General features: G+C 37.7%; 3 protein-coding genes and 1 non-coding gene across 9 annotated transcripts; 3 read left to right on the top strand and 1 right to left on the bottom strand.

Moving 5' to 3' along the window:
* Positions 1-156: 156 nt before the first annotated feature.
* On the bottom strand, positions 157-22,174 carry LOC122658014 (kinesin-like protein KIN-7E). Of its 3 annotated transcripts, XM_043852852.1 has the most exons (14): positions 22,170-22,174; positions 9,699-9,938; positions 9,033-9,122; positions 8,833-8,933; positions 8,596-8,727; positions 8,455-8,536; positions 8,310-8,377; positions 8,166-8,231; positions 7,951-8,075; positions 5,186-5,552; positions 4,351-4,455; positions 3,323-4,300; positions 1,326-1,648; positions 157-528 (listed from the first exon to the last, which is right to left on the bottom strand). In XM_043852852.1, the coding sequence occupies exons 2-14, from the start codon at positions 9,916-9,918 to the stop codon at positions 198-200; spliced, it is 2,988 nt and encodes a 995-aa protein (XP_043708787.1). In that variant the 5' UTR covers positions 9,919-9,938; positions 22,170-22,174; the 3' UTR covers positions 157-197. The 3 variants fall into 3 exon arrangements, with proteins under 3 accessions (XP_043708787.1, XP_043708788.1, XP_043708789.1); XM_043852853.1 differs by lacking the exon at positions 22,170-22,174 and having other exon boundaries at positions 5,186-5,522; positions 9,699-10,002; XM_043852854.1 differs by lacking the exon at positions 22,170-22,174 and having other exon boundaries at positions 5,186-5,522; positions 8,614-8,727; positions 9,699-10,001.
* TRNAD-GUC lies at positions 18,244-18,315 on the top strand. The gene has a single exon. It is a non-coding gene; the product is annotated as a tRNA-Asp (tRNA).
* LOC122658018 lies at positions 18,838-20,473 on the top strand. The gene is made up of 4 exons (XM_043852869.1): positions 18,838-19,037; positions 19,119-19,233; positions 19,324-19,667; positions 20,458-20,473. Exons 1-3 carry the CDS (start codon positions 18,874-18,876, stop codon positions 19,639-19,641), a joined length of 597 nt encoding a protein of 198 aa, XP_043708804.1. The 5' UTR covers positions 18,838-18,873; the 3' UTR covers positions 19,642-19,667; positions 20,458-20,473.
* A 1,059-nt stretch (positions 22,175-23,233) lies between the features above and the next one.
* On the top strand, positions 23,234-25,318 carry LOC122658016 (B-box zinc finger protein 19-like). Of its 4 annotated transcripts, none has more exons than XM_043852865.1 (6): positions 23,234-23,470; positions 23,791-23,887; positions 23,994-24,109; positions 24,200-24,448; positions 24,887-24,969; positions 25,068-25,318. In XM_043852865.1, the coding sequence occupies exons 1-6, from the start codon at positions 23,378-23,380 to the stop codon at positions 25,237-25,239; spliced, it is 810 nt and encodes a 269-aa protein (XP_043708800.1). In that variant the 5' UTR covers positions 23,234-23,377; the 3' UTR covers positions 25,240-25,318. The 4 variants fall into 4 exon arrangements, with proteins under 4 accessions (XP_043708800.1, XP_043708802.1, XP_043708801.1 ...); XM_043852867.1 differs by having other exon boundaries at positions 23,235-23,470; positions 24,887-24,978; positions 25,068-25,185; XM_043852866.1 differs by having other exon boundaries at positions 23,236-23,470; positions 24,887-25,318.
* Positions 25,319-27,960: the final 2,642 nt, after the last annotated feature.

The following is a 27,960-nucleotide window of genomic DNA, read 5'->3' as shown; positions in this document are numbered from 1 at the left end:
CACCAAAAAAGATGCTATAGTAGCAAACCAAAATACTACAACCCAATAATATTGCTAACCTATGCAAATTTACAAGCCTTTTCCACAATTCGAAGATCATGATAATCACAACAATGATAAAACAGTGGAAACTCATTCAAGCAACGATATAATTATAGAAATCAGTAATGAATCTTTATATCACCAGCGTCAGTTATCTACATATGGTTCCTACTTGAAAATGACATGCTCTGTTTCCAGCTGTAAGATCGGTTTGAGCGAGGGGGTGTGAAGCTTAGGCCAAACATCTCCTTGAGGGCCTGCCCGGTCTCTAGGAACCCAACAAGCTTTGCAACAATTGTGGCACTCTCCACGATAAGGTTCATGTCTTTTGTGTCTGTCCACAGGCGGTGAACCAGCTGTAGCCTCCTTCGTTTCGAGTCCAGCTGGATATTCCACTTCACATAGAGTTGCTCTCTCTCCTTTTCTGAGAACTTCTTCTGCATTTGCTTGCACAGCATCACCCTCTCACGACGCAGAGCCCTCATGCTGTTTCCCCATAAAGAGAAATATTAGGCTCGTCTTAGTACAAGAATATTAAACCTTTTGGCAGTGCCCCCCAAAAAAAAAACCACAAGCCTTAACACTGACCGACCCCCGCCCCCCTTTACCCGACAAGCTGTGAATTGAACTTGGGGTGACGAATAGGGGAATGCAGTAATTACGTAAAATCAATATTGTGAACAATATTGTGCTCAACTTTTGACGAATGCCAATGTACATTCAAAGATTTGAAATAAAAAACCACTGGTAATAACTCACAACTCCAAGCGACCAAGCTAATAATTCACTTTAATATCTCCTCCTCCCCCCTCCACCCCCCCCAAAGTAGAGAAAAAAAGAAGCTAACAATTAGCCAGCTAAGTAAATCAATCGAATCATTAATCTCCTAACATAACAATTTGGACACAGCAGGTTGAGTTGTTCAACTAGGTAAAGCTGGACCAGACCTGGTTTGAAATATGGACTGATGGACATGACCTTACTGTCCAGACCTGGATTCCTAACGTAATTCAGAACCTGGATAAAATTATTTAGGATTGGTGTCAGGCAAAATATTGCCACCTCCTGATCCATACCAACCTTCCCCAACCCCCCCCCCCCCTCAAAAAAACAAAAAGGATAGCAGTTTCTGTTCATTTGAATACTGTGTAATTTCTGACATAGGGACCCTGAGCATACACCCTTCTGCCATAATTTGGAGTATTAAACAAGAAATGTTGGAGAGCCGACTTCTGCAACAAGTATTGAATGCAAAAACTCTTACAAGAAGAACAAGATAGTACCTTGATGCTGGTGTCAGTGTCCGACCATCTTCCATGGCATGTCTACCAAGATGTCCACGAGAAAATGTGTCCTTGAGGAAGGAAAGCCTTCTGAGCTCTACTTCCATGTAAATGGAATCTGCTGGATCACCTTTGAAGAGCAGGAGGAAGTAGGTTCTGTGGACCAATGATACATAGCAAGCATTCCAAAGTTCAATTATCTCTTCTTTCATCCTCTCAAATTCTAAACGCCAACTTGGAGGTGATTCTAAAGGATCCTTCATCGGGTCTAATCCAACATCCTTTACAGTCTTCGCAGATTCATTGGGCTTTGATTCTGTCTCCTGGAATCGACACAAAGAACCTTGTCAAATATAAGGTAACCAAGTTAAAATCCTTAAAACATGATGACTTTCCCATAATATTGTGCCAGAAATCTTAATATCCCACTAGAGACAGTGAGTGACAATGGTTGTTTGGGGAGGGGGGGGGCAAATGCAATGTTAGAGAGAGTGAGTGACAATTGTTGACAGACCAGAGGTCCCATCATAGCAAAACATGCATTGATTGCTTGCATAAAAGAAGGGGGGGGGGGGGGGGAGGGATACATTAGTTGAAAGCAGAGCTTTTGCAGACCTTGGATATATGTTCACATCCAGATGTCACTTTCTATTGCTGTCTCAATTACAACCAAGAAGGTTAGGTTGTCATTAGACATTAGGTGCCCAATGAAAATTGGAACTTCTTCAAGCCCACTGCAGTGGTCACTTTAAAGGAACTTCTAAGAGTGTTTGTTCTAGGTGTTACAATTGGAAATGAACATAGGGGCGTACCCAGTGCACGAGGCTCCCGCCACTGCGGTATCTGGGGAGGGTCATAATGTACGCAACCTTACCCTTACTTCCGCAGAGAGGCTGTTTCCAGACTTGAACCTGTGACCACTTGGTTACAATGGAGTAACCTTACTGTTGCACCAAGGCCCACCGTCTACAATTGGAAATTAACATATTCCCTCTAAATTGAAGTCGACCTACAAGTGTGCATGCTCTTATACCAAATCACATGGATATGTTTTCAGTTGAATTTTGATTAAAATGTACGAAAATTTTGAGTTTTATTAAAATGGATGAAACACCAACAGGTAAAGGTACAATATAACAAGATAAATTACTTAAGCATTACACACACACACACAAGAGGAAGAAAAGTTTGGAAAAAGTGCACAAAGAGGGAAAGAAAAAGAAGTTTGTTATCCTCTTTTTATTGCAAGCGTATATATCTCCAGAAGATTAGCCATCAGTAACATCTAACTGCTATCAAGATACAGATTTGCTGAACAACCCTCATCACTAAGTGCTCCAATGTCCTCAAGATGACATACTAATACTCTATTATATACCATTTTCAGTGAAATTTCTATTGAAGGCTCTTTTGGCTTATTAATTTTACCTTTCTATAGAGGACATGAGGGTGTATCCCACTGTCACTAACAGCTAATTTTCCATGATAACCCTTAGCTAGTATTCAAATGGACCTTTATTGCTGCATATTTGACAGTGTAATCAACCACATTCACAAGTTCGTGTACAAAAGTTGGTATGTATATTATCCGTAAAGATGCACTTCTTGTTCTGGTATATCAATGCTATAAATAATTTTGGATACCACCAATCTATGATCTACAATTAGTACCACAGGGTCAGCAGCAGTGGAAGGAAACTAAAAGATGCAAAATTCTTGGCGGGTAAAGACTGTGGGGGTCTCGATGATACATAATATAAAAATAAGGCCTTGGAAGTTCCTAGTCAATTATGAGGATCACTAGGTTCAAGCAACAAATATCAACAGGAGAAACCTAAAAAGGTGTTATTTGCATAAAAATGAATTACAAGAAAGGCTTGAGAAAAGAATTAGCAAACAGAAAATGAAAGGGTGTCCAAGACCAAGAAGATCACATGTGAATAAGTAATATTTGTTATAAACAGGCGTTATAAAATGAAAAAAATACACTTCCTCACCTGACCATCAAGAAGTTGCTTCTCATACTGAAGGTTTACCATTTCCTTCAGCCCTGTAACAAAAGTATGGACACTGGTAATATCCTCTTCACCTGAGGTTTTGGCATTCTGTGCTTTTGGATCACCAATGGAAGCATTCCCTTCAGATGTCTGGAAATCTTTACTTGATGACCTTGCGACATCATCACCATAATTTAATGTAGAAAACTTCCAATGAAAGACTTCAGGTCTTCCAGAGAAGTCTCTCTCAAACCTGCTAGGTGGTGTGTTTTCACTCTGGTCCTCCCTCTCAAAATAGGAAGTGGATGAGCTAATCATGAGAGCCGCTCTACAACTTCTGCTCCTGGTTAGCTGCAATCTTCTAGAGCTAGACATGTCACCTGGAAGCCATGGAGATGGCTCGTCAAGGGAGGGATTGACAAGGCAGTCAACAGTTTTTTGCACATCGTGGAGTTTTTGCTCCAGTGCACCATACATAAAATCATTCATATGCTTCAAGTCACTATCGCCCTTCTTTCGGGATAAGATCAACAGCTGATCTGTCGCATCTCCATTCCCAGTCACTGTCGAATCTAATATGCCTTCATTTTCTTGAGGTGACAAAGCTTTTGGTTCTATATTTCTGACCCTGTTAGACTCCTCCATCTCGATGCATCTAACTTCTTTGCAAATATCTTCAGAATCTTCAACTGTTTCTTCTGCAATCTCCTCCCAACCCTGACATGGATCACGTCGAATAAAGTTTGGACTATTGATAGATAGTCTTGGGGAGGTACCATCAGACAGATAATGGTCTTCTGGAATTTCGGGCAGCTGTGGGTAATTATTCACACTGTTACTGTCAGAATACCAATCCGTGTTGATTCTTGTGACATCAATGGAATAGTGAGGATCATCCACAACTGAAGACTCTGATACTGATTTTACATCTTCCCATTCATTATGTGCCTGAAATTTAGAATGATTATCAAATCTCAACTGAGAAAGGAAAAGCACCAGTTAGGTTCAAGTCAGTAAAAGATGAATACCCATATTTTAGAAGCCTGATCAACACCAACAACTCGTAGCAAATCCTCAAGCCGCGACTGAGCAAGATCACGCTGCTTGATGAGCTCTCTTATCTCCTTCTCCATCTGCATAAGAAGATAGTCAGGCAATCCCCCATTAAGAAATTTGTTGCCAGCATAATGCATGATTACTTTGGAAGTACATTTTTGTGTAAATGTATGGATTCGTTTCAACCATAGTTGAAAAACTTTTCATGTCTATTTCCAGCACAAACAATTCCAGGTGCTCCTTTGCCTTCTCAAGTCATAAGGATCAATTTAATTGGTTAGTCTAAGAAAAGAACTTTCATTAGGCAAGCTTTTATGTACTCTTTTATGGAGTTTGCCTGACCCAAATCCATACAATCTTTGACCAGGAACTTTCTATGGTACGGGATACAAATATCTAGATTAGTGCATATTTCTCAAAAAAAAAAAGATATTTACTAACAATGGCTATAATCCAGTGGAACTCCTGCTTTCGCAGGGTCCTGTATGGGTTGGATTGGAAATGGTGCAAACCTTTGGCATTTCACACAATGTGGCCATTCTCAAGACTCAAACCACCACTTCATGCTGGTGTACTAAATATTCTAAGTAGTTCTGCTCATTCATACAATGAGCTGCCCTACCAAAACTTACATAAATGGAAGTTTATTTCAAGTCACAAATTCTCCAATCAGGGTTATAGAGGACCAACAATACTAGCATGCAACAGGCTGTAGAAGGGCCAAACCCAGTGCAAGTAAGACTGTAAGTCTGTAAACATATTAATGCACATTGATTGATAATTAATAATTTAAAGCTAATTTAGAACCTTTGCAATCCGAAGGTCTTTCTCTCGCAATAATGCCAGTGAACCAGATGTTGCAGAAGCTTGTTCCGGACCTCTCAATTGAGTCTCCAGTCTTGCCAGCTCTTTTTGCAAATGCTTTACCAATGCCTTGTCAGACATAACTACATTCACTTGTGCATTGGTAGCCACTTCTTTTGCACAACTTGCAAATAGGAGGGTATTTCTGGACTGCTCAACATGGCTCCGTGCAGGGCTTATGGTGCAAATGATCGCAGTTCTGGCATTTCCTCCTAACGAGGGTTGCAGTATGCGTGTTAACTTAGAATCTCTGTAAGGAATATGTCCATTTCTTCCTTTGCTGCAAGAGTTGGTAGTGTTGAAGAAATAAGTAAAGACTAACCATCTCAACTCCCTGATGAAATCAATGTCTAGAAAAGAATATAAATAACATAATATAACAAAAGAGAAAAATAAAAAATGTAAACATTAACCTCAGGTTCCTCAACAGAACCTCATATATACTTTAGGTAAATTCTATCCACAATCTGACACTGTCTCATATTATACAAAAGTACGATTGCAGTATGGATTATTTGAAGCCACTGACTCTAATGATCAAAGTAGCTAAAGGTTGCATGTTGTGGATGGTTCATGTAATGAAGATGGACACATTAGATCTGGCTGATTATATGCCACTGTGCTAGTTCTGTTTTCTTTGGCTCTTCAATCATTGAGGTTCTTCTTGCAGAGTGGAAAAGAAAGAAAGACTGAAGAAAAAGAAAAGGTCCAAGACCTTACCAAAAAGAATGAGACAATCAACTATATTGAACAACCCTAAGCCACAGGACAAAGGCCAAGAGGCAGAGAAAACAAATATAACCAGTAATAACAACAAGATTGCCATGCAAGATAGACTAAAGGAGAGTGCTAACCTTCAGGCATGTCCTATGGGCATAGTTGTCAAGGCAGCGCCTAGGTGCCTTGTTGGTGTCTTCTTGGGTCCCCCCCCCCTCTCAACCGCCTTGGGTCGCCTAGCTGCCTTGACAACTATGCTTATTGGCCTCCATGATGCATGATAAAATGATAAAGGCAAATAGTCTGATTATGACAATGGTTCACAGATTAGTGTAGTGTTTTTACAGGGACATTTTCTAATTGAATGACTACTACTCAGCCAGGATTCGATTAATTCAAGCAATAACTCATATACTCCAGTTTCTCTAATATGCTGACTCGTATCACAATTACTTTGACCTGCTAATTGAGATTTCTACATGTCAATATATTGGCTTAAACATAAGAATACACTGTCCATGACAAATACTTTAATGTGATCAGTTCCAAGAGTAGAAATGATGCAGTGAGTCTTAAGTGACTCCATAAATTGGACCCAATTAATTTGGAGTCCAAAGCCCTAGGCTGCTGTCTCCAACAAGCCCAGGTCCAGAACAGGCCAGTTCTGGCCCGAAGGGTAAGTCTTTTAGCAGGTCATACATTGGGGGATATTTTAGTCTTTATTTTTACTCACCGGGAGAATTATGCAATTCTTATTTTTTTCATTTAAAGAGGAGGTGAAGTAGGTACAGATATCAGCCAATTATAGGAGTCGAAGTAGCTTCACATTTGGTCTTTAATTTATTTTCTTAATTGGGTCTTTAAGTCAGTTTCTAAATTGGTTAGTCTTCGCAAGTTAGAAGTTAAGATGATTAGGAAATTGAAGTCCTTAAATATACTGTATCTGTACACCATATTTTGCAGTTTTGAAGTAATTATATTCTGGTTTTGGTTAAGGTTTTATCGCTGACAAATCAACAGCTGTTTGCTCTCCTCTTGTTCTTCCTCTGATTATTGCTTCCAATGGCATTCTTTTTCTTACCCTGTTCTGCTGCTTCTTTCTTCTTCATCTTCTGTCTTGTAACTGTTTTCTGCAAGTTTGCTACAGGTGAATGCTAATTCAAGTTTCAGTAGGAGAAAATGTCAGGTTTCTGGTACTAATTTCCTCCAAGCGACACCTTATTTTGGTGTGATATTTCTGCTCGTCTTTTGATACTGAAATTACTAACTATGCAACAGAGTTTCTGATATTCTGTTTCTCTCAAACTGGTTCCTAAAAATGTTCTAAATGTTCCTCAGTGATGTTGTATTACCATATCTGTTCTCTGCTAGTTCTGACATCAGTCGAATCACATTCCCGTATAATCCACAGAGAAATCTATAATTCTGGTTTTAGTAGAAAGGTCTGATCCCTAAGAAAACTCAACTTGAGTTTTTAGGGCTTTGGACCAGTGGTTTGAGAGATCTCGAAATTCTCCATTCAGCCCTAATTCTAACTCTGCTTCCCTGTGTGTTTTCTGTCAGTATAAAGCATAGTTCTGAGTTTTTATTCTATCTTCTATTCATATGCTTTATTTCTTTCACTTATCAGATCTGTTCACACAATCCAGTTTCTTATAATCCCTTTCAGAAACATTTGCTTTGGCCTACTCCTGCCCTATGGCAGCCACTCCATTAATCCTAGATCCCAAGCTAGAGTTAGAGGTTATTTCATTCTGCATTAGGAAACTTATAATTTCACTTCTTATACATATACCATTGTTAGTAATCAAATTATCAAATGAAAACTATTGAGTAGATTTGCTATTGTTGTTTTCCAAAAATGTACTGTTCGAGAAGTCAAGAGTACGTGTACAAGTTACAGGCCATTGATATGTAACATAAGGTGTCAACAGCAAGGCTGGAAGTTGCCTTGAATTGTAAACATGAAAAAACAAGTAAAGTTAGTCAACCTTAGTTTGCGAATAACAGTTCCCAGGGTGAGTAAACTGCGATTTATGTGGCAACCTTCTTTCAATCTTGTTCCAGCTGATAATGCCTGAGACGCACGCTCACTTCCAGCCAAATCAACAAAGTTCTGTACAAAAGAACACATCAGAGAAGATCTGAAGGGAAAATATCTTTTGGCTGACCATCACTCCTTTGGAGAAAATTAACTAACTCATACCACACTAGCAGAAAGTGTACTTGACTTGTCCTTGCCTAAGAATTCACGAGCAGAACTTTCAATAGTCTGCAGCAGTCCATCAGGAGAAAGGGTCAGATCAAAATTTCAGAAATTTAAACTTCTTAGTTGAGATAACGGCCATACCAGTCTCAGAATTTGATGAGATCTGGAGCTGGTTTCATTAAGGAAGGTATCAGCGGTCTGTCTTTGAGCTGTAAGAATAAAATACCATAGGTAAATATATGCAGCCATCTAGCAAGAGTCTACCAAAGAAATAAACAGCCCTTACCTTCACAAGTGGAAAGGAGCTCCCGTAAATGTTTCCAGTCCCTTAGGGTTTCTTCAGTAATTTTCTCCACAATAGTCCCCCTCTGTTGATTTTAAGTAACCATTAGCATGACTAATAAGCCAATTAGATGAAAAAAGTTACATCAAGAACAACATTCACCTCTGGATCATCGAGAAGCCTTAGTGGATTAGCATCTGCACTGAGGAGGTCTCTTACAGCTTCATTGTAAATTTCCATTGCTGAGAACTTCAAAACAAATGCCCTCTCTTCATGCTGCAAGAAAAATCAAACCCCACTTCTTGTAGAGGTGTTAGCCTAAGGAATAAGATGCAATTAATTGGAAGAGGGAAGGAAGGTGCAAACTAGAGCTTCCATTACCCTTTTTATGTAATCATATATATCTGCCACAGTATACTCGGTAATTCCACCCATTGTGTATGTCTTTCCACTGCTAGTTTGCCCATATGCGAAAATACTCGCTGAAGAAATAATTTTGTTGATATATAATGTTTCACTTGTCAATGGAAAATGAGCAAGAAACAGCAAATAAAATGAGCAGAGAAGAAGGTCATACTCACAATTAATACCACTGACAACCGAAAGAGCAACCTCCTTGGCTGCTTCCTCATAAACCTGCCTTGTGGAGCAGTCACACCGAAATACCCTGTCTATTGCAGAAATAACCCCCTCCCCCCAAAAAAAGGGGGAGAAGGATAGATCAGAAGAATGACTGCCACATATAATTTAGAAGGAACCATGAAACCCAAGAAATAATCTATCTGTAATATATCATTTTTCAAGGAACCATGAAACCCAAAATCAAATCTACCTCCTTTTTAAAACTATACCTATAAGACAAACCTATTCTGATCTATTTTGAAGACCCTTCCTGAATCATTGCATAATTTTTCTCAATCATGGCTTCATGGTACAGACTCTAGTAATGTTAACATTTATTGACAGAATTTACAGGATTTGACAAGGGGTGCCTTGAAGAGAAAAGGAGAATGAAAAGATAAGGTAACAGACTAACAGGAAACAGAAAAACTCATAATATTAAAAAGGCAATAATTATAATTAAGAAGGGCATCATCAGGAGACCCATAATCTCCGACGCGTTAGAATTAGTGCTATACTACTCTGCAAACTGCTCGCATGGCTACAACTTCCCAAAAATATTTTCAGATTTACACCCAAATTAAATATTCGGATACAGAGGAGTGAAAGGATAAGCATCCATTTACCAAATGTATGGGCAGTTGGGAACATAGATCGCTCCGAAAGGCCGTTTCTGTATATGACGGTGTTATCATTGATGCATTCCCAATCCGATACATCATTCCTTGCAATCTCCTTCGCGTTAAGAGGCCTCAGCCTCACAGAAACAAAAATCTTCTCCTCCGGGGCACCTGTTCCCTGCAGTTTCTCCCACCGCGGCAGCTCCTCACCACTAATCGACCCCATATCCCACCCTCTTTCGCTTCCTGAAAAAAAAAGGGAAGAAGATGAGAATCATAATTACATATAATGCTCGAAGAGGAAAGGAAATACAGAGTACTTACAGCTTCTCCGTCGCGACCCAGAGGTGAGAGATAGATTCGATTTAGTATACGGTGGTTGAGCTCGTATGTAACATCAAACCGAACTTCCTTACTAGCTAATCATGGGTCTAGTACAGCTTAAGGCAAGTTAATTTCCTTAATAACTAATCATGGTACTAGTGCAGCTTAAGGCATGTTGTTTACTGTTGTGTATCATGCCCCGCCGATAATTAAATTTTTTTCTATTTCCTTCGGAAACGATGGTATGTCAGAAGACTCCGAACAGATATACTTTCCGAAATCACGAACCCTTATGCTTGGAGACGAAGTAAAGATGTTTTATACTGTAATGACTGGTGATTTTTGTATTTTTCTGAGATGGCCCCGCATTCCAGACTGTCTCACTTGTCCCCCTTCCTTCTCTCTTTCTCTCTCTTATTACAGTCTTACTCCGCTTCTGAAATTTCCAACGGTTGCAGAATGGAATGTTCTTAGTCGTTTTCAAATAGCTGTGGTGACAGCTCAGATCTTCGCCAACTCTTTGTGCAACGTAGTTCGAGCAGAGTCTAGATCGAATCGTCAGAAAAAACGACACATTCTCCGACGGATTTCTTCTTTTCAGCCGTTTCACTGTGTCCAGTCGAAGGAGATTCTGCGACTGTAGTTATGATATTCTTCAAGGTTCAAATTTCGACCTGCAAAAATCCGATTACAAAAGTAACTTTAGATGGGAAAAAAATGAAATATCCAAAATCTCCAAACACATTTTCTGTATCTTTCTGTAACTCCGAATTTATTGCAACTACTATCTATTTATACAATTATGGACACTAACCATTTCCCAGACTTTTTGCCAATTTTTCAAACGTTTCCAACAAATCAACGGCTCCCAGATCTCGCATATTCATTAGCAATGGCCTTCAGAACTAAATATCTTTACGATGCTCTTATCTCATTCAAACCACAGCGTTATAGCTTCTCCGAAAAAAATTATCCTCAGATAAAGATTCTCGAATCATCTAACCTCCTCCATGGCTCCACCTCTTGCAACCCCGATCTCGTACCAAAACATAAGAAGGGGAAAAAGAGGACCTCCAACCAACAGAAGTGGACCTTTACGCCTCGAATATTACAAAGGATTGAACAAAGAAGAAAATGGAGAAGAGGAAGAAAGAAAATTCGAATAAAGCAAAAATGTCGATCGGCAAAGTCTTCCGCCTTCCGCCTTCTTCCATAAACGACGAAGATTGAAGAGAAGGGGGATGGGAGAGGACGGAGGTTGTATCAGTAAAACCGTCTTTCTCAAGTCTCAACCCTCAACTCTCAACTCTCAACTAACATCTCTCTCTCTTATGTTTCTATTTTATTTCTTTATCAGTAAAGAAGGTTTCTCAGGTAGGCTGCGTTTGGTATCCCTTATTAGAATGCATTATAGGTCAATTTCACATTCTCAAATGATAATAATAATTGTTTCTATTATCCAAGAATACGTAATCACCTTCGAATACATTCCAATAATGCATTCTAAGAAAAATTGATTTGTTCTCATTTGGTTTGAGAATTTATGGATTAGCTTCTCTTTAAAACTTTTTCTTCAATTGGTTGCAAGGGAAATAAAAGAAAGAAAAATAAAAATTAAATCAATTCCAATATGGAAATGATTATCATCATTACTTCGTATGAGCGTGTAATAACTTTCAAAACATATTAAATTGTGTTATTAAATTTCTCTTTTATAATTACGATTAATTCCAAATATTCGAAAATTCGTCGATCCATTGAAATTCATGGTCTAAAACAATAGACTACTAGAATGAAATAAAACTCGCACACCATGTGTAAGAATCGCCCGTCTAACTTATATTTTTCTGTCCCAACCAACAGTCCCTCATCTATAATCTATACATTTTAAAACTAAAATAAAAATTACATCTGAAAAATATAATTATTAATGATAATCATTTTAATTGCAACCAGATAGAGTAATCTTAAAAAGTTTAAAGGTTAATTTATTATTGGAGTGAATTTCAGAGTTTCTCTTCACCCATGTGGGGAGCTGATCTGAACTCGATGGGAAGCAAGGTTGTAAGGTAGAGCATTCTAGAAAGATTGCCTCAGTTCAGATTGTGCTCTGCACATATTTTTTTTGTCTTTGTTTTTTAGGTGAATTACCCTGCAAAATTGAGAACATGAAGTTAGAACCGCTGGTAGGTGAAGAGATTCCATCATATTATTACAAAAGGAATGGAACTTAATTATTTGTCTTAAATATGATTGTTTGTTTGGAAAAGAACAAGAAGAATGGTTACAAAAGGAAAGGAACCTTTTCCTCTTCTTCCCAAAGGGCAAAGGACTAAGGGGTTGGGTGGGCCCACAAGATTATTATTTCTGGTTTTCAGACACTTCTTCTAGTCTGGGATGTTTAGCTCCTCCAAACTTGTTTTGAGTCTGTTCCTTCATCCATGGCAATAGGGTAATGAATAATACTATTGCCCATTCCATTTTTCAATGAACAGTTAATTATCTTCATCAGGGTTTTTGGAAGACCTCGTTTCTTGATGATCTTCTAATCTTGTATATTAATTTTATCAATTTACCCTTTACAAGAAGTGTTTGACAAAAAAAATATATATATATTGTAAGCATTTCTACAAGCCCCATTCTGAGGCTAACAACCTCATCATAATGTGCACCTGAAAAAAATAAAAAAACTAAAAACAAAAACAAAAAACCTCATCATAATACTATCCCTTCGGTTTTTTAAGGTAAAGAATACTATCCTTTTGGTTGCAAGGGAAATAATGGTAAGGATGGTAAAATCAATCAATACTAAAGTAGTTTTTTTTTTTAATAATGAATACCTCACATAAAGTAAAATAAATTTAAAAACAATTAAATGTGATTATTAAATTTTATTTTATTTTGCAATCAAATTATTTTGATTTGAAAAAAAAAAATCAATGTTGTTTGATCGTGTGAGTCCTGCGTTTAGACACTGGAGCATGTGAATTTATCATTCTATCCTCTGTGAAATAAAAAAACCCAACCATGTTATACCATCTATGTCTCTGTGATTCTTGTTCGACCAAGCATCTCTTATCCATATATTAACTAAACATAGCAGAAGGTCCGACGTGGAGACCACCTTGACCCAAACCTACGGAAAAATAAAAAATGGCCACAGAAGGCGGGTCAAACTAAAAGCCATGTCTAAAGTCCAAACTAATGAAACCGCACTGTGATGAGACGGGGTACATCTTATCATTTGTTCCTGATAATGTACATATAGGGTGGTATCATATTGTCTGCATCTGCAATAACATGTGCCACGTGTACGAACGAGCATGCCACTCCCATGTGCAACCGTATAAAGAAGAAGAAAGCAGAAAAGGAACGTGTCGGTGGTACCCTTTGCGGGGTACTAGGGTATCAACCCTCTTCTTGCTTTACGGGGAGAGAGAAAGAGAGTGAGAGAGTTGTGTTGTGGGCAAGGTTATTGGTATGGGTATCAGAGGTCGTATCGGCTTTTCAGCGATATAAATATTGAAACATCTGTATTTAGCCGTATCGGTATATGATTGATATTAATTTAAAAATAAAAGAAATAATTTTTTTTTTGATAAACAAAGAAATAATTACTCTCTCCTTGATATATGATTAAAAAAAAACAGACTTTAGGTCTTGGAATCGGCCTGGATAGGGTCTCAGGCTTTTTAATGCCCTTTAGGTTTTCCTTTATAAGGGTCGGATATGCCGGATTGACCGGAATCAGGATCAGTCTCGGTCGATTCTGATCTGGACTGATCCAATCCCAATTCTTGATACCTTTCTTGATACTATTTTTTGACGCTCTTTTTCCTCCTATGCTATGTGGACCTATAAGAAATGTGAGGCATTTTTTTCCGCTGCACCTATTGGCTTGACGTGAATGAAGGCACTATGTAGATCCCTCCCCCTATAAGATATTTTACTTGTTAAAAAGAACAAATTTTAAGATAATTTTTTTTATTAGATGAAAATTGAATTATCATATCAAACTTTAATTATAAATGAAAGGTAAAAGATTTCATCAATGATCATTGGCTCATGACCAACACTTTACACATTAGATAAGAATATTCAATTGTCGTGTGCATATTCAATGGTTAATTATTGACGGTGTTTTATTGACGACTCATAGTTGGAAAATCAGATTTTTCGATCCAAGTTACCTTGTTCAAAACCTTGGATGAGTCATATTTTTTTTCTTACTTTTTTAATATCTTGTTTTCTCTCCTTTTCCAAGATTTCAAGCGAGGAGGGAGTGGGTGCAACTATGATTATTCCACAAGTGAAAAAAAAAGGGATAAGGGATAAGGGATAAGGGATAAGGGGTAAGGAGAGCTATCATTGAAGATAACAAACAAAAATTCTAGGGTTTTGTTTAGTTGTAGACCAAACCTATGATTTATAAATAATATATGACCCAATAAAAAAAAAAACTAAATTTGATGAATTTTACATGACTTGGACAAAAACACCGAGTCAATGAGAACTCAGAATGACACATACTTAATTGGGCTAGGCTAACCATCTCTTAAACTTGACAAGTCTTCATGACTCGTGATCAAGTTTCATGTTTTTTAGTTTTATTCAACTTAGATGACTCGTCTGAGTTAAAACCTAATTTTTCAACTATAAGACAGAAGTGTATTAAAACTGGTCTCATAAATGAATTTTTAGTATGCAAAAAAGTACGTTTGTAAACAGGCGGCTGAACAAACCTAATTTAAAAATGCAATGGATTTATAAAATAAAATAAAATAAAATTGGGATCAGTAGGAAGTTAATCAGTTACACACAGTTAGACAACGTAAAGTATTGTATCAGTAAGACAAATTGTTTATAGCCATCAAAGGTTTGGTTTGCCTAATTATTATATTATAAATACCCAACATAATCATTAGTTCATGCTTCTCATGTCATTGGAATGTGCCCAATGCGACAATAAATTAATCTTAATTATCTAGTCTAACATAAAAGTCTAAGATGAATTATTTGTTAAGTTGAAACGTGAGGGCTTGTTTCATGACTTTTCCTGTTCTTCCTCTTCTTAATTATTAGGTTTTAATTTTTCCTTTTTGGGGGTGGGGGGTGGGGGGTGGGGGATGGGAAGTAATGATTTTTTCGTGTGAAAACACAAGCAAAGTCGCAATGGTCAAAGTCTTCTTTCGGTGAAGAAATAACAACGGGGTTATAAGTATCTACATCGGTATCCGTATCAATGTCCGTATCGATCACCGCCGGTTGGTCCGGTAGTGATAATGATATGATAGTATCGGATCCATGTTGAGCATAAATTGAAAAACAAATCACTTTTTAATTAGTTTATTCTTTCTATCTATTTGTATTTGTATAATTGTATTAGGTATAAGTTCCGATTCATGACTTCTAGAGTTATGTAATTTACAATCACAAGCTCTCACGTTTCTCTAATAAATAATTTTTTTTATATCGAAAAAAAAGTATTGGTATTTGGTACAAGCGATACTGATATATATATATATATCAACCGATATGGTACCAATACTTTGATCATTGAATTGATAGTGTCATCCTAATAATGTTGTAGGATTACAATACATCTCTTGGTGGATTTTGATCTCCAATTATCTCATTTGATTGCCTTCCACTTCACCCCCTTTATCCCCTATGCTTACTAAAATTACTACTAGCATTATTTATACAAACTTGCCTACCAAAGATCATCCTCTCTGTTTATTTGTTAGTAATTTTAATCTTGTGTTTAAGGAAGTAAGTTGGGTTTCTTGTGTTATCTTTCCAAATTAGTTTATCTTTATCGTGCTAGACTATGGAATGGTAGGAAGTGTGATTGAGACAGAAGTCCCCTAGGAGACTTATCGATCCAAAGGATCAAAGAAGCATTGCTACTGGACTACGAAACCTTAAATGCATCGGCGGACTCTCCTTTGCGCTATTCAACCTACTCCTGAAGTCTGATGAGAGTACATAGCCATGGGAATGCTTTTATATCTTGTTTGGTATTAATGTAAGATGTTTGCAATTAAGGATTAGGTGAGAACTCTTGTTAGCCTGTCTCATCGTCTTTCTAAGAGAGTTAGGATAGAGAAGTTGGGATTGTCCGCCTCAATGATTGAAACTTCAACTGTCAATAAGAGAGGATCTTGAGATCTACTTGTCTCCATAATTTGCACCCCACCACGTTCGAACTACACTGTTAAATATTTGGACTGCCTACGAAAATTTTTCCCATCTTTTACTTGAGTAATATAATCATTGTTTTACCAAACTCGCCAAACAAGGATTTTAGTTCTCAACATACAATTGTCATCATTTCATTAGATGGGAGAGGGAAAATCCATATTTGTAGGAATCATAGTTTTTTTATTTTGGCAAAAGGGATACAACTCCATTGCTAAAGATGGGATTGCAATTCCTACACACTACTCCTTCACCAACAGCCATTATTATGCTTGGATGGGTGTCTCGGAATAATGGAGGGCATTTTGGGCCTCCAACAAAACGGGGGAGAAATAATTATGACGGTAGACTCATGGGGGGAGTGATATAATAGGATCAGGTTTTGGAAAACCTAAGGTCCCCAAAGCTCAGCCCAAGCCCAGCTCAACCCAAGGTTGGATTGAGATATTCCAACCCAAGTCCAGCCCTGTCGAGCTCAAGGCAGGTCAGGCTTGGCCTTATTTTATCATTAGACCATTTAGTTAGTCCAATAGTAACCAACATTTTTTATAGGTAGCCCCCAAGAAGAGTGAACTCATGACCTCTTACTTGTAAAGTGTTGGTCCTTGCCAACAAAGCTATCTTCTTAGAGTTAATAATAAACTTTGAAAATATCATCATCTCTCCCTCTTATCTATAGACTCTCTCTCATTTCCTTGAATTTTTTGGATTAACTTAAATATCAACAACCCAATATATACATGGCCGGGTTGGGCTCAATCCAAAGCCTCAACCCAGGTTCAGCTCAGCCCAACTTTAGGCCTGGGAATCTCAACCTTGGCCTACTCTTTGGGTTATAAGGCCAAACAACCCAGGTCCTACTGGGCTCAGGGTAGGGTTCGGATGGGTTGGGGCTTGTTGGGCCAAATTTGGACCCCTACCCCTCACTGTGGGTAAAGGAAAACTTTTTCCACTAGTTTTTTTTGGGCGAATCCAAACCACTCAAATTCAAAGATGAATTGGCAGAAATATAAGGCCCTCATTCAACATTGGATCTTTTTTTTAAGTTTTTTCACAAAGCTCTAAAATGCTTGTATTCTTTCAACATTTTCTTTCACCATTTTCTTTTCTTTATTTTGACACATTTGAAAAGGTCCAACTAAACTCAAATTTTGGCGTTTGCACTTAACTTGGGGATGTTGCAACCTACTTGTCAAACTTGAGGGTAATGGTCCTGCATAGACTTCAACTAAAAGTTTAAGGACTATTATTTGAAATAATAATAATAATAAGGGAGAAAGAATGCCACCTGATCAAGTGCAGTGTATGGTCTTTGTACTCAGATACAAGACTTTGCAAAATGACTATTACACTCCCCATGAAAAGACAGAAATCTTTGACAATGTGACGATCATTTCGTGCGACCCTATGTCATGTGAAGATAAGCTTTCTCCTTTCATAATAATAATAATGGAAAAACGCCATTTTATAGTCATGTGAAGATAAGCTTCTTTGATGGTTCACACATTTTGTCATGTGACATGAAGATGTGGCAATTACGACTAGGAATCTTGACATTTATAATGAGAGAAACATGGTTTAAAATTTTAACAAAATAACTTGGTTTCAACATGAATCAAAACAAAATCGATTGCGAAACATAGGGAAAAAAAGCTAACTATATATCTCATGCGAGTGATGTACTCCAATCTCCAATATTTTTTGGCATGAAAAATAAATGAAAAAAATCTAATTCGCAGATTAGCGGAATCGATCAGTTTGGATTGAATTAGTCAAGCCCGATTAAGATTCTTGTTTATTGAGAGGGACCAATATGTATTGGATTCCTAGGGTTTTGGTCGATTCTAGTCAATTCTTGATCGATTCGGTTGAATCAAAACCAAAATTAGCTGAAGCTGATTCCATCGTCAATTCCACATTTTTAAACCATGATTCCAACGGTCCAACCTGAATCCAACACAGTTTAAAAAGAAACTAGTTTTTTTTTATTACAAGTTTAAACTTAATCTTCAGACATGTCATCCCTGTCGTTGTAGTATAGTGGTAAGTATTCCCGCCTGTCACGCGGGTGACCCGGGTTCGATCCCCGGCAACGGCGTAATTTTATCCTTTTTGTTTCGTTTGTTTCATTGTTTGCCACTTTGGCGGCACCTCTGCATTTACCTGATGCAGTTCCAGAGGATTGAGGCGGCAAGAGGAGATTAAAAGAGAGAAGGGTTTCTAGAGCGCTCTTTTTCAAGTTTTAACGTTTTGCCGTCATTGTTTCTACATACCAACTTCATCTTTTCATGATATTTGATAAATGTGAGCATAGTTTCAAAATCTGATCTTGTTGTGTTGTAAGAGAAGGAAACATCAGGGAAGCTTCTCAAATCTTGGATTTTTGTCCCATGGCAATCTCTCAGTAGTACAAGTAGTTCAGGTCTTTAATTGATAAAATTTGACATTCATGGATTGAAGTTAACAGATTTAAGCAAACATCTCAAAAAGTAAGCACAAGTTTCGTCCTTTTATCAAAGGGGAAGAACAGAGGGTAGGTGGAAATTTCGATTTATAAAAAGGGTCACAGGCAGCGAAGGTCTACCAAAACCAGAAAGCGAAGAAAGAAACTTATAGAAAAAGATTACAGAGAAGAGGGATAATAGTGAGTTTAGAGATGGAAATTGAGGAGATAAGCAGTGGTTCATCACTTCCCCTCCTTTCATTGAATCATATATCCCTGTTGTGCAGATCTGTGTCAACTTCTGCTGCATTTTACGAAGAGGTCTTGGGCTTTGTTGTCATCAAACGACCCTCTTCTTTCAATTTTAATGGAGCCTGGTTAGTTTAACTTCAAAATTCTCTCTGATTCCAATCCAAATATATAGTAATCTTTTCTTGATTTTTATGAATTTGTCTAAGGTTGTTCAATTATGGAGTTGGGATACACTTGCTTGAGAATAATTCTTCTAACGAGTATGATATGCTATTTCTCTCAAGACCCATTAATCCACAGGACAACCACATTTCATTCCAGGTAAGGATTAATTAGTTAGATCTGATGAACTAATTAACCTTGTTTTAAATATGAAAAGAACTAATCTTTACTTGCTAGCTGGTTAATTAGTGCACCGACATTGGCTTTGTTAAGAGGAGATTGCAAGAGTTGGGGATTAAGTACGTGACAGCAGTGGTTAATGAAGGAAGGATAAGGGTGGATCAAGTGTTCTTCCATGACCCAGATGGATATATGATCGAGATCTGCAACTGTGATAAACTTCCAGTTCTTCCACTCTCCTCCCCATTTCTACCAGAGATTCCTATATCTTCCCCTTTCAAGGAGAGTAAAGGGAGTACTTGCAAGAAAATGGTGGATGGGTGTGGACTGATGGAGAATGCAATGATGGAGAGCTTAAGCATGGAGATGATGAACTTCTCATTTTAAGTTATTAGATTGTTTCAATAGAGAACAAAAATAAATAAATAAAACTTCAGTCATGTCATGTCTGTGTGTAATGAGTCTTTGAGTTGAAACTTGGTAACTGGAGATAATGTCTTATTTGTGTTCCATGCAAGAGGAATGAGATAGTATTGAATTAGACATTTCTAATTTCTTGTTCCAATTAATAAAAGAATGTTTATCAGAATAACTATATTAGAAAATCCTTGCTATATTGAGCTATGAATAAATTAGGTTGCATAAAAATAGTTTTTGTTTTCCCTACTTCACAAGATTAAAAGGGTTTGTTGAACGCTTTAGAACTATGTTATAAATTCATAATAGATCTGAACACTTGCCCTTGATTGATATTCAAATCACAACTACTCTAGTGAATAACTAAAGAAAAGGAAAAGGCTGACACACCACCGGTGTACCGTAAGCTAACGTTCACTGTGTTTATCTCTCTTTTCTCCTTTTGAAATGAAATTTAACCCCTCATGCATGCTACTCCATCCTATACCCCACATTGGTGCCGCCCGATAACTTACCGTACACGGGCAACATGCCAATCCCTCTCCTGGCCCTAAAGAAAATAGATAGAGGTGTGATAGGAAAGAAAGGAACTAATTCAATTTGGGTGCATCCTATTGTCACCAAGTAGGTGAACTAAGAAGTTGGAACCTCACTTTTATGCCATTGTTTTATACTTTTATTACCAAATGCTATTTAATGCAACGATAATCTTATCATTGCACATTGACAATGACAACTTTTGAGAATGACATTGTATTAATTCCACTTTCAATCTATTTTGAAAATCTTTTTATTTTTAATCCATAACTAAAATAATTTTTTGGAATAAGAGAAGGGACAAAAAAGGGTTAACAAAGTATAAAATAACCAAGATTTTCCCCCATTTTAAACATCTCAAAGAGATTAACTAATTATTTGAGGGAAAATGGTTGGGTATGCCACTAGCTTTGGGTTGGCTAGCAGTATATACTAATCACAAGGCTTATCACAAGAAGGTAAGAAGGGTTTTTCTAAAATGAGAGGAGAGAGAAAGACACATGTTGGGAACCCTAGCAGTGTGCTGAGCCTTTTCCCTTATTTGATTGTTGACGAGTTTATTTTTATATCTGTTGTCTTAAAAAAAGAGGACTCAATGATTATTCGTGCATTGGAAGTTTGAACTAATAGTGAAAATTTTGGTGGATAAAGATCCCATGAAAGCTTATTTCAAGAAATGACCTAGATCAAATCATTTCTCAATAACAAGAGCAAAGGGTCATGAGATTACCACTTGATCTGAAACCTACATGTTGATGCTCACGATTTCGATAGTTATACTAGTGATTTGGAGAAAAAACACAGAATCATTAAACAAAGAAAAAGAGAAAAAATAATAATAAACAAAATCTATTACTAAAAAAAAAGTGAAACAAAATCTATTACCCCTCAAAAATAATCACCAATTCAAACAAAATCTATTACCCTAAAAAAATAAAAAAATCCCCATCAAAATATGGATACTCACCGAAAATAAAATTACTTGAGCCACTCGACCAAAGGGGAAGGATCTGGTGCAATTTTAGATAATTGAGATGCTTCAATTCCATGGTGTTATTTATGTTGAGGAATTTTCTCTAGTAAATTTTAGGTTAAGGAATTCACATTTGTAATACTGTCACTAATTATCACCTATACTTCACTACTACCTACCAAATTTATACTTTACTATACAAACACTCAACACTTAATAAATTATGTATTCCATATTTTGAATACAAAGACACAGAGTTTTACACGTTCTAACAATTTATTTGAATGACCCACTTACCATTATGATTCCCTCAAGCTATCACAGTCAAATTAACATTCGATGAGGTAGTACTTATGTGGTTTTGCTAGAAATTAGTATGAACTTTCTTTGAAACTTCGTTCCACAAAAACTTTAATGGTGGTGGTGGCTGTTCTCTTTCCACCTAAACACAAGAAAGGGTGATCCCTCAAAACTTCTAGTCCTAAGCATGGGTGTAGTATTGACTTATTGGTTGATACATATCAGTATTGTCGATATCTAATATTGATACATATCGGTATTGTTGGTACCTAATACTAATACATATTAGAAGAATTGGTCAATAAATGATTTTTATTTTATGCCCAATACCAGGTCGAACCGTATGGTGGTATCAGTATCAATATTGACAATGATCAATACAACCATCAATCCCAATACCTATAACCGTGATTTTAAGAGTTCTTTGCAAAGGATACTACAAGGAACCTTCCCCCAAGTTAGACGGCCTGAATGACAAAACATGATTAGAGGCAATCAAGGCCAACTCAGCCGGCTCAAGCCAATCAAGACGAGCTTGGACAAAGCTAAGGTATCCAAAGTTTGGCTATGGTTTTAAAAACCTCAATCCAATCTGGGCTTGCTGCAGCCCTATATGAGAAGTTATATTGAAGCCCGATTTGAAAATTGACAACTCATTGGTGTGCAACTCTATTTTTGCTTAGAAAACCTTCTCCGTTTTCATATATAGGGGAAAGTTTTCTTCTATCTTAGCGAATAAAGATATTTTTCATTTACCTGATTCATCATAGCCGCAGTTGTTTATGAAGTCGAAGGTTCAAGACTTGATGCTGGAATGTTACAAAGAATGATATTTCTTTTTTAATAAAAATATGGTCACATAAACCACACACCAATCTTAAAAGGTTAATCGACAGAGAAGGGTTTGGACTCTTGAAATAATAGATGTTAACTCCTACCTTTGTTTTAGGTCTGAAACAGACTTTTTCAAAGGGTGAGATTAAGAGGTTCTATTTTCATCAAAGTGGGTGAAGGGAAACTCAATCCATTCATACCTAAGATCGTTGGTATCCTTTGATTCCATTCCTATGAAACCAATATTTTATATTTTTTGATTAAAAGGAAAAAATTTTGGGCCATGTGCATGAATTTAGGTATCCATATCATATCGACCTTATATATGTATCTGTATCGGTGATGACTGATATCGATACTCGATACGGCATTGATATGTATCAGTTTATACTGTTAGAAGATGCATTTTTATAATCAAAAAGTGTTATTTTTTTTACTTGAATCAGTACTGGTACAGGTATTGGTATGTATAGGCGGCAACTGATACCGGTGCTGATACATATCGTATCAGCTAATATGTATTGATCAGGCATCGATATCGGTTACGACTGAAACCGGTACAATGAGTTGGGGCAGGTGAGATTCAAGAATGTGAGATATGAAATTAGTGAGGAGAGGCCCACCACCTCCAAAACTTGTGGCGAAGGAGAGATGAGTGACACAAGGATCCATGGAGGGATGACTGATAAGTATCGACTACCGCAAGTTCCGTTTGTCTCTTTCAGCTCTCACTGTCAATCTTTCACCAAAAAAAGAAAAGCGTGAAAACCATTCATCAGAATGGAAAATCTTCTCCCTCTCCCTCTCCCTCTCATTTTTGGTGGTCACAGTAAGCAGTTAAGCACGCCTTCTCGAATCTCCTTACCCACCCCATCTTCAAACCCACTTCACTTCACTCTTCCTTTCATCTTTCATCCATTCTCTCTCTGTCTCTTTCTGCTTTGTTCACTTGTTCTCTTACTTGATTGTTTTCTTGGTGATGGTCCTTTGTTTCTGTTAATTCGTTGATTGTGACGATGATGTTGAAGCGAAGAGAGGAGAAATGAGAAGAGGGACGGAATTATGCGAACACTTTGCGACGTTTGCGAGAGCGCAGCGGCCATTCTTTTCTGCGCTGCCGACGAGGCTGCTCTTTGCAGTTCTTGTGACGAGAAGGTATACCTGCCGTAATGCCCTCCTACCTCTTCTTATCTCCTGCTTCTTTTGGTATTGATTGTTTTGAATTTTGGGTTTTACTTTAGGGCCAGAATTCGCATTTTCCCTTTCGATTCTAAGTGTGGGGTTGTTGGGTTAATAAGGCTAGGTGAAAGAAAACCCTTGGATTTGACTAAAATCTATTTATCTCTGCAGTTTTCATTCATTCTGTGATCCAAATTTATTAGTTTACTTGCCAATATCATGTATTCTTATTAGTCTGAATTTGATCCAAATATTAATAGCGCATTATTTAGTTTTCCTTTATATTGGAGTGACAGGTCCATATGTGTAACAAACTTGCTAGTCGACATGTACGGGTCAAGCTGGCTGATCCTAGTGATGTTCCTCGTTGTGACTTATGTGAAAATGCACCTGGTATGTGTGTGTGTCTAGTTATTTTCTTCTTCTTCTTCTTGTTAAACTGTTTAATATACTAACTCCCCCCTTGCCCTATTGTCATTCTCCTGCAAACTGGATGTAGCATTCTTTTACTGTGAAATAGATGGAAGTTCCCTTTGCCTGCAATGTGATTTGATTGTACATGTTGGAGGTAAAAGAACCCATGGAAGATATCTTGTATTGAAACAGAGAGTTGAGGTTTGTGAGACTTTACTTTCCACCATGGGTTTAGGTTAATATTGCACTATGTAAAGGCCCCCTGACAGAATTGTATCTTTGATTTTTCAGTTTCCAGGGGATACACCTGGCCAATTTGAGGACCTGCCAATGCAACCTTTGGATCAGGGGGAGATTAGAAGGAAACAAAACCAGAAGCCTAAACTGACTATGAGAGAAAATCTACAAAATCTCATGGTCTCTCCTGTTCCAGTGCTAAATTCTAACACTGACAGCCAAAGGAAGATGGATACCGAAATGATTGATCTAAATGCTTGCCCCAGTCGGGTACATGAGCAAGAGCAAGCTTCAAATAATCTGGTATGAATGTGTTTTGATGTGATTATGACTGGGGATGTCAACAAGTTGACCTTTTGGCAAGGCCACAAGCAACCCAAGCCATTTATTTTTAGATCATAGGCTCATGCTATTGGCTTAAAGTTGGTCAATGTCTTCTCATAGGCCCTATCCCATTACATCTGATAGTTTGGATTAATGTAGGCCCTTGGTTAGACCTAATTCAAGTTTGGCTAAATATTTAAGTCTCAGTTAATACTAATGGGTAAACAAGTGAGCTTATTGGAGAGCTGGCTGAAAGGCCTCTAACTTAGTCTGACTCCTTGATAGCCCTAAAAGTTTGTCTAACTTAGAACCTCTTTTGTGTGTGTGTGTGTGTGTCTGCCTAAATTTAGGGAATGTAGTGTATTGATCTACTGATTATATATATTTGATAAATATTATGCTTTCTTGTAAATAAAGGTGCATGGAATTGATGTTCTAAGTGACAATAATCATGAAGCAAGCATAGTTCCTGTGGGATCTTTCAAAAGAGAGCCTGAGAAGTGAGGAAGGTATCTGATATACCCTTTTCTAATGGTATTTCCTATCCCATGTTTTTCCCCATTTCTTCTTTTAAAAAATGGATGCTATGAATTTTGAGGTTTTGGAGAATAGGGGTACTCACAAGTGAACCTCACTTCAAACTAATTGTTGGAAGGACATCAGTAACCCATGTTACAATCCATGAAGTCGAGAAAATGTTGGACAATTTTTTTTTCCTCAAAAGTTTTGGGTGTTTTTCAATGTATAGTCAGTGCCTCTCCATAAAGTAGTTTGGAGAATGAACTGTATTGTGATGTTCCTTGATATATTGAGAGATTCATGATAATATATGAAGTTGCTCATTTATCTGTACTTATTATTTACATATGCCTTTCATATAAACTTTCTGACATTTAACTCTGTCTTCTATTCATAGAAAATTCTGGAACTTCTAAGTTATGGGGGTTACTCCCCCCCCCCCCCCCTCTTTGTATTTTCTTCCTGCAAGAAGGTTAATTGATTCTTAGGATACCTTGTAATGGGTAAACTAATTGTGTCTTCAACCTAGCACCCAAAACTGATGGCCGGATCTTGCAATGAGTTTGGTGAACTAGCAGAAGAGAGGAATAAAGACATGCATGGGTGAACTACCCTTATGCTTTGTTCTATTACCCAAGTTGATGGCGTTCAGCTTTGTGTCTGACCAACTTCAATTGGCAGACACAGGTTATAAGGGAAAACCCCATCTATGGTTAAAACAGATGAGATTCCTGTGAACATGCTGTTTAATTTGTGATTGTTTGTTTGTTTGTCTGGAAAGAAGAGGCGGGGTTCATATTATAGAAATGCTTTGATCTTATGTACATTTGGTGCACATATTGTAGGGATGCGAACTGACAGATAAACATTTCCTCCTTAGGTTATTTCTTGCTACAAGAATCGAGATGGTCAGGTAGGATGAGACTACAGTGGCGACCAAATTGTGAACAGGAGGGAGTGTGGAGTGGCATTGAACTGTTGGAGTGTGCCAATTTTGAGATGCTGCAATATTTTGGATCATCACTGGAGCATGATGAATGTTTCTTAGATCATATTTTGGTTTTATCTTGTTAAACGAACAGCATTATTATATGAAAGAAGATTTATAAAAATAAGTTCTGAGGGCATAATCTGTATCTAATATGAATTATTTTGGGCATTTGCAGAGAGAGAGAGAGAGAGAGAGAGAGAGAGAGAGAGGGGTCTTCAGAAAGAGGGTTCCTATATACCACAGTGTCCAAGGAGAGGGATAGGGTGAGTCAATGAGAATAGTTGTCTATACTCTGTATGGGAGAGATTGGGAAAGAGAAAGAGGGTGTGTATCGGATGGGTCAAGAGACCCAACCTGAAACAGTGTTTGAAGCCATAGACTTTGGTACCCATGCTGATTGCCCACTACAATTGACGAGGTTTAAAAACCTGGAATCAGATATGGGATTGTTTGGATCAGAATAGGTTAGAATTGGCTGGAACTCTAAAATTTGAATTTGGAAGAAATAAAGATTTCTTAAAATATGTGATCTGTTGAAGTTTTTGATTCAATAGAGGGGGGATCTTTGCTAGAAGAGGTAACTGTCAATGATTTTATGTTATTTTGTTGACTAAAAGAAGGAAACGGGTGAGATCCATCGTGTTTCCTAATTTTACTGTATACAAAAAATTACATTTTCTCTTGGGAAAATTAAGGAAGGCATGCACCATCGCAATATACTTCCTCTCACAGTTTCTCCCTCCTCTCATCTAATCAATGATGTGTGCTCCCTATTGACGAATCGATGCCCATCGGCTCACTTTCCTCCTAGCTGATGCCAATGTAAGCGGACCATGGCCCATCCTTCTCCCATTCTTTGTTTTTGGGCTGAGTTGGAATTAAAAGTTTCAAGAGGAAGCTGAAATGAAAATAGACATTATTGAGCATCTATGCCGTTTCTGGACCAAATAGTGGACGTGGATGATATTCAAAACCAACAATGGAGGTTTCTGCTGAATAGATAACATGGGGATCATATCAGCACAGTATTCTTGGGTTAATGGTTAAGCATGCTGGATTCCTATTCTGCGGGAAGAACAATCTTGTACATTGGGCGTGACCAACTAGTCCCTTGTGCTTTGAAGTCTTTTCGATCTGTAATCATTAAAACAGTGTCAAGGGTGTTTGTTAGTGTAGATCATTCCTGGGATTTGGGTAGAACTCACCCTAAATACCTAAAATTACATGTAATAAACAGTGAATGTTGGAGCACTCACTGTTCTTGAGTTTTGGTATCCATTTTCCTTTAGGCAGCAACTAGGAGATCGGCAGGAGGGGTTTGGCTGGATCTAACTGGAGCACGCCTATATGGATCACTGCATGCGTCAAACACAATGGCATACCTAGTTTGTTCTGTGATAAGGCAGTACCGATCACAGTTCTTTTGGTATCAGATCCGACGTATCAGCGAGGTGCTTGATACCCATCACCAATTTGGTATTTCTGGAGTAGTTCTTATTGGGGGTTAAAATTGTGGTACACAAAAGGGAGTAAATATATGATTAGCGATTTACAACATCGAATCAATTAGGATCTGGATCAATTCTAGGATCATGGTTTTAGGAATAGGTATCGAATTGGTGGAATCGCCTGTTTCGGATCGGTATCGACAATCCCCAATCACAATTCAAGAGCGGGCATCCTGTAGCCACTAGCCAACACGGATTTTACTAAAACTCTGCTTGGGATTGGATCAGAATTGGTCTAGATCAATCTGGATCAACCCTGGAATCGATACATTCTTGCATGTAAGGTTTTTTCATAAAAGTATTGAAGGAGTCAAACCAGTTGGAATCGGCCCAATCCCGATTGGAAAAAAAATCCTCTACAATGCCCTAATCTGCTGGTGCACTGTAGTGCGGGCCTGAGAGCTCGATAAGTGGAAGATGCGACCATCCAACGGTGCTGAGCTTGAGTAGAAAGAAAAGAAAAAAAATTGCCT

Source organism: Telopea speciosissima, chromosome 4 (assembly GCF_018873765.1).
Source record: "Telopea speciosissima isolate NSW1024214 ecotype Mountain lineage chromosome 4, Tspe_v1, whole genome shotgun sequence".
In the NCBI taxonomy this organism is placed as follows: Eukaryota; Viridiplantae; Streptophyta; class Magnoliopsida; order Proteales; family Proteaceae; genus Telopea; species Telopea speciosissima.
The sequence above is the reverse complement of the archived record's forward strand: the minus strand, read 5'-3'. Positions and strand labels throughout refer to the sequence as shown.